A 6401-nucleotide genomic window follows, 5' to 3' on the forward strand; every position below is an offset into this window, starting at 1 on the left:
ACAGAGGCTAGCACCACCCTGTGTGTTTCTGTCTCTTATTGTCCTTCCAAATTGTCTGTTCCCAGCTTAGATCCATTTATGTATTTTTTTCCACACTGCATTTCCTTTTAATCTAAGCACTTTTGTAGTCAATACTGGCCACAGATGTAACATAAGGCTCTGCTTGTTTTAACTGGGTGGGGAGCAAGGGGAGGAGGGAACAAAGACCAAAAAAACCAAACCACCATACTTTAGTGATCAGATTAGACTGAAATATATTTATTTAGAAACAACAGCTTTGGTATTTTAAAACCAAACGACCTTTAAATCACTAGAAAGTGAGATGTCTCCCCCCATAGCCAAAACAAATCAATGCACAAAGTCTCAATATGCTTAGAATAGGAAACCTGCAGATCAACATTTCCAAGTGTAAATCCAGAAAACAATTTCATTAAATTGGTTTTGCACTCTACAATCATAAAGGCTGAAAAACCTGTTACCAGCACTTAGATATCTACAGTTCAATTGACTAACTTGTTACTGAAGTGGAGGCAAAATTATTAACATCCTCCCCCTCCCCCCAAGCAATAAATTAAAAAAATGTATAACAGAAAGGAAGTTACACTAAAGTTTCCTAGTTAAGTTAACTCTCTGAAGGGAATCATCATTCTTTATTTTCCTGTAAAATTAAAAACCAAATCAAATTATCAAAGGACTTGGTGTATCTTCAAGTATTTTCAGCAAATGGATTACTCTTAGGGGACTGAACAGCTTACAAGGAAAAAGAAACATCTGTTACACAGCTTCTGGGATAAACTCTTGAATAACCACACCTTCCAAGTCTCAGATTCCTCTCTTAACAAGGCACAAAAGGATTGTTGCTTTCAAAAGGTCCTTGTTCTCAGTTGGAAAATTGTCAGATGTCTTGTGCAAATGGAGGCTGAAAGCAGGACTAAGTTCACTTGGACACTGGGATGTTCCCATTCAATTAATGAAACAAGGTGTTATTTCAACACCATTAATCTTGCTTACTGCTACAGATTTTGAGCTTCAGCTGGCTTCCACTTCATCCCTGTTTCTGGAATCAAGTTCTGCATCACCTTCATTTTAAGTAGGTCCAATTAAGACGAGGCAACAGACTTGTTTGCTGTAAACTGCAAGGCTTTTTGCACTGTCAAGAAGGAAGAGGTGTTACGTCAGCCCTGGCGTGTAGCTGTGAAGCTTCTCGGCATTTCAGAGAATAGCGTCAGGGACAGTTACCTGTAGTAATGGTTAACAAGTCATTTTGTAAAAGGCAGAAGGCAAGTCTTGTAGATGACAAAGGCAACCAGATAGACAGCAGTGAAAAAAGGACGTAATTTTATAATTTCAAGGACATGTTTCAGGATGCACGTCAGGGTGCAGCTGTATACCCAATAATTGAAATTACTTCCTGACCGCTTCCTCTTTTTGCACTAAGGTTTTGATCATGATCACAGGCTTATAACTGCAGCTGTCTTTGATACACATATGTATCCTACCTCTTCCTAGGTTAGTTTGTCGAGCCACAAGCACCTTCCACTCTCATTCTTTCAACAGATGACAGGTATTCAGACCTGCTTGGGATCAGGCCTGATCTCCACTGCTCAACACTACAAAGCCAGTGAGCTGAGAGGAAAATTGCCAACTCACCCCTTATGTACTTACTGTCAAGTTTAGTCCAGTACCTTCTATCCAGCCTTAGCTATCCAAAATTGAATTGGCTTTTATAATTTGGAAAAACAGGGCAATCTAAAGCTAGAACTTTTCCTCTGACAGCTCTATTTAACTATGTCCTTTTTTTTTTCTTTCCTTTTTTTTTTTTTTTTTTTAACGCAAGCCACTTTTAACTCTGTTCAACCCTAAGGAGGGACACCTCTCAACAATGTGGCCAGCTCACACAGCAAATCCAGTCTTGTCTTTCATTTCCACTCCGTATCAACACGCAACCAGAAAGTACTAGTACTAAGAGCAGAAATGACTGTCTATTGTCTATTCTGTGCTAAGTTTTTACTAGCAACTAAGTTTTCTAAGGCAACTCAAAACAAGAATTTCAAATTCTTTACACCAAAGTGAGATGCAGTAGAGCTTGAAGTCAGAACCTCCAACTCACAGTAAAAAGCACTCAGTACTTTTCTTAACACAGCTATGTATTTTGTCTGAATGGGAGAAACGCTAACTCAGCACCTTCCCAAAAGGATGGTGGTAAATGGTTTGATGGAGGACTGCACAGTGTCTATAAATCTATGAACATTTACCAGTAGTCCCAACTAGTCAGCACCTTCACCTAAGAACATTAGCTTGCATTTGTCTGTTCTCGTATGACACGTCACACGTTCAAACCAGGCAGACAAGCGTGCATGTCTCCCACACAGTAGTAAAGAGAAGTATAGCAGCTCTCTTGCAAGCATTCTGGTACTGCATAACAAGAACATCATCTCGTGACACAGCTGCAACTGTTGGATTAAAAACAAGCAATGTCCTACACCCATGTGTGGAAAAAGGACAGAAAAGCTGTGTCTGCCTTGATCTGCGGCCTTACAAATGTTTAAGGACAGATGATGGATTTCTCTTTTCTAAAGTTTGTGAGCCCTACCGCTCCAGTCCCTGCCCTAATCCTACTTCTTGCAAGAAGAGGTCACAGATCACTTGTTGCTAGAGAGACTGAAAATCCTCACAGTCCAAGACAGAACCTCCCTAGGCACAGCTGACAAAATCAGGTTGACAACACTCAGTGGACAGCAGCCAAAAGCAGCAGCCTTATACCTTACTCCTGAAGAGCGGCTTGGCTCCTGGCCCGCAATATTCGTTGTAGATGAGTTTGAACAGAAACAAGTGAAACAATGTGATTAAGGAGGCCACGCTGAACCAGAACAGGAAGGGTAAGCCTGGGTATTGCTTGGCCATGTGTTCCTCATGAGCCAGAATAGCTTTTAGATGGAGCGTGTGTCTCAGGTCCTGCAAGTGGATCAAATCTGTCGATATATAAAGCAGTGGTGTGATGGGTTGAGTCACCATGACGGGGAACGTATGACCTCGTGCCTCTGAGGTCAGCTCCACAGGCTCATTCATACAGCCTGCCTCACACGCATATAGTCTAACTGGCTTGTCTTGGAATTTCACAGACACATGCAAGAAGGGCTTTCCTTCAGCATCCAGCAGAACAGCTAGATTAATCAAGTCCTTATTGTAATGGATCCCACGTAAGGAATAGCTGTTATGAAGTACATCAGGGTCAGCCTGAAACTGAAGATGGTTTTCTGTGAACTGCAGACCCCCAAAACTAAGCACCATTCCCTGCATAAGTCCATGGACTCCAGCTGCCACAAGACCCTTGCATCCCCGTTTCTGGAGAGTTAGCTTCCACAGGTCTGAGAGCTGCAAGATCTGCGTGACACTAGTCAGCTTTGCTGGCCACAGGTTCTCTGCATGCATGGTCGCGTGGCCACTGAAGCAGTGGTCAGCATAGTTCAAGCTGGCTTCCATTTTTTCTCTGTCCTCACCACTAATGAGTGGATCTAGGAGAGGAGCTGGCATGCTTGACAGCACATAGTAGAGGGTCATGTTAACAGTCTCACTGGATGGTGTATGCGAATCTGTGATCTTTCTCATTTCAACCCCTGTAATAAAAGAAAACAACCGAGTCAGAGGATCACACATGAATATGACATTAAAGAAGATCAAATGTGCATGTTGTTGTTCAATACACAGATGTTCTTTATAACATTTAAGAAATCTTTGGCTATGAAACACTCAAGTGAAATGTTTCCTTGTATTTTCTTAGACACTCTCTCTGCTACTTGGAGTTTGAAAGCCAAGCTCCCACTAAAGGCAAAGCTAGTTTCATATACAGATGCCTTATGGAGCTGTCACCATGACTCCGCAAGAATGATCTGTCAAAGGAACATCTATCTTTTTACTGGCTATGAAACAGCAAGTTCTACACTACTTGGGCAGCTACTCTTTTACGCAAGGCTGTTAAAATCTTAAGAAAAAGCATCCTTGTAGGACAGTCCTTAACTTTGATGAAGAAATCTGTCCTTTATACTGTCACTAGAGGTCAACTCTACGTCCAACTTAGAGCTGACAAGCTGGGCAATCAGTAAAGTTCCTGAAGACATGAAAGCCAGTACATCCAGAGGTATGATTAGAAATGTTCTTCTATCATTTCCTTTACGCAGTAAGGAATACTCCACTTTTGTAAAGTACACTCGGTTCCAAACCAGGAATGCTGTTTTATTATTCCACAATATACCTTCTGGCCTCCGAGAGAAGGCTGTCAGGAAGAGTGGAGCCTCTGGAGACCTTACAGCAACCAGGTCACTGAGCTTTCAGCTGCCCTCTAAAGGAACCCTTTGGAAGTTGAGCATCACTTTCCTTACCTGAAATGAACAGGTCAGACCAGGTCTGTTGGTGCTCCTGGAAAAGATCTTCCACCCCCATCTGCATCACCTCCAGCATCTCTTTCTTGGCCGACTCCCTCAGCTTGCTGAAGGTCTCCTCCAGCCTGGAGACCTCGATGGGCTCTGAGGTGTACACCACGGAGAGCACGGTTTCATCAAAGTGGGATTTGGGCGCCACCTGCACCCGGCTCACGAGCTTCTTGGCAGCCACCACCATAAGCACCACCTTGGGGCTCCCGGCCAGTAGCAGGCGACCGGAGGAGAGCAGGAACTGCCGCTCCTCCACCTTCTCCAGGCTGGTGGTGAAGCGGCCGCCCAGCGAGGGTGCAGAAGCTGGGGCCGAGGCCTCGAAAGCAGCCACCCGCTCGGTGGGGTTGGCAATGCGGATGCGCTGCAGGTAGAGATGCGGCCGGCTCCGGTGGGCCACCACCTCCTCCCGCACCGTCACGCAGTCCCCGGCGCCCGCCCCAGACCCCGTCTGGACGCACCGCACCCGCCGCACGGCGCCGTCCCGCAGGGCCGCCAGCGCCGCCCGCGCCTCGCCGCGCCCGCCCAGCGCCCTTAGCCGCACCAGCGCCGGGTACTCGGTGGCGAGCGCCGGGCCGCCGCCGGATCCCGCCGCCGACACCCAGAGGCGGCCGGCGGCCACGTCCAGCAGCAGGAAGCCGTTGCCCGCCAGCGCCAGGCCCGGCCCCGGCCCGCCGCCGGCCCCGGCCGCCTCCTCCGGCAGCGGCAGCGCATCGCCGCGCTCGGCCTGCGCCCGCCAGGCGCCCGTGGCCGCCTGCAGGCAGAGGGCGGCGGCGCCGCGGGGCTCGGTCCCCCGCCCCGCGCCCCGCCGCACCCGCACCGCCCCCAGGTACCAGTAGGCGACGAGCAGGAGCGCCAGCAGCAGCAGCAGCCGCCGCGCCCAGCTGCTGGAGAGCAGCCCCGGCAGCCCCTTCAGCCGCTGCTGCAGCCACATGGGCGGCGGCGGGGCGGCGCGGGAGTCCCGTCCCGTCCCGCGGCCTCGGCACCCCCCGCGGCCGCGCCCCGGCCCCGACCCCGCCGCGGCGCAGCGACCCTCACGCCGCCATCGCCGCCGCCCGGAAGCGCCGCGCCGTGCGGCAGCCCCGCCGCGCTTCGCGGCGCTTTGCGACAGCCCCGCCGCACCGCCCCCTGAGGCGGTGCTTGGCGGGAAGCCCTGGCCGGCCCCGCCGCCGCGGAGCAGGGCTCCCCCCCCGGCCCCGGCCCCGGCCCCGGCCCCGGGCCGCGCCCTGGCTCTGGGCCGCCGCTGCCCCTGCCCCGCTGCCGGCAGAGGGAGGGGCGGGCGCCCCCGGCGCCGTAGCCGCGGGTGTCAGCCAGCAGCTCCAGCCTTATTTCAGCACACAGCTGAGGTTTTGTCTCTCCCGCCCGGGTGACTGCACCGACGGAAAAAATCTGTGGCGGGCCTGGAGGAGTTTTCCGGAATTCCAGTGGCAATTTACTCCTGTTACCACAGGAGAGCCTAGTGTGGGAAAGCAAGTTATATTCTATCAGGCTCTGTTCCACTGTGTAGTAGAGGAACAAACTTTATGATGTGACTTAGATGTGCACCTCAAGCCACGGACAGCTTTGTACTCCAGTGCAGCTGTCAAAAGACAGTAGCAAGCCATACAGAGACACTGTGAGTTAAAATGAAGTGTGAAATTCCTGACCAGATAGAGCCAGTGAACCGGCTTAGTGAAGGGGAGCAGACGAGACACTTTCTTAACTTCTTCCTGCAAATAAGATGTTTGATTTGGGAGGGGGGCGCTGGAATCTAAAAATGGTGGGTGAGACCGTGTCCATTGCATGTTTCAGTGGGGCTGGTGTTTTCTCAGAAGGTCTGGTGTGTTTTGAGGCTGCTTTAAAAACGGAGCGCTGATTCTTTCAGTTTTTGGGAAGTTGCTGCTTTCCCTGGAGCACGTGTTGCACGTACTCATTGGAACATCTGCATTGGCAGCTGCCTCTGTTTAAAAAGACAGGCAGCTGACTCCAGCCAGA

At 50.0% G+C, this 6401-nt stretch overlaps 1 protein-coding gene across 2 annotated transcripts; it reads right to left on the reverse strand.

The window, feature by feature from the left end:
* Positions 1-237: 237 nt before the first annotated feature.
* On the reverse strand, positions 238-5361 carry KIAA2013 (KIAA2013 ortholog). Of its 2 annotated transcripts, none has more exons than XM_050909450.1 (3): positions 4380-5361; positions 2764-3617; positions 238-1150 (listed from the first exon to the last, which is right to left on the reverse strand). In XM_050909450.1, the coding sequence occupies exons 1-3, from the start codon at positions 5359-5361 to the stop codon at positions 1082-1084; spliced, it is 1905 nt and encodes a 634-aa protein (XP_050765407.1). In that variant the 3' UTR covers positions 238-1081. The 2 variants fall into 2 exon arrangements, with proteins under 2 accessions (XP_050765407.1, XP_050765408.1); XM_050909451.1 differs by having other exon boundaries at positions 1082-1239.
* Between the last annotated feature and the right edge of the window lie 1040 nt (positions 5362-6401).

This window comes from Gymnogyps californianus, chromosome 21, assembly GCF_018139145.2.
Source record: "Gymnogyps californianus isolate 813 chromosome 21, ASM1813914v2, whole genome shotgun sequence".
Lineage (NCBI taxonomy): Eukaryota > Metazoa > Chordata > Aves > Accipitriformes > Cathartidae > Gymnogyps > Gymnogyps californianus.

Excerpts from the sequence above, each read along its gene's own strand:
- KIAA2013 (XM_050909450.1), bottom strand. The coding sequence starts at position 5,361 with ATGTGGCTGCAGCAGCGGCTGAAGGGGCTGCCGGGGCTGCTCTCCAGC. Across the intron at positions 3,618-4,379 it reads GTCTGACCTGTTCATTTCAG|GGGTTGAAATGAGAAAGATC; the intron begins GTAAGGAAAGTG and ends CTTTTATTACAG. Across the intron at positions 1,151-2,763 it reads AGCCGCTCTTCAGGAGTAAG|TGCAAAAAGCCTTGCAGTTT; the intron begins GTATAAGGCTGC and ends CCTTCTTGACAG.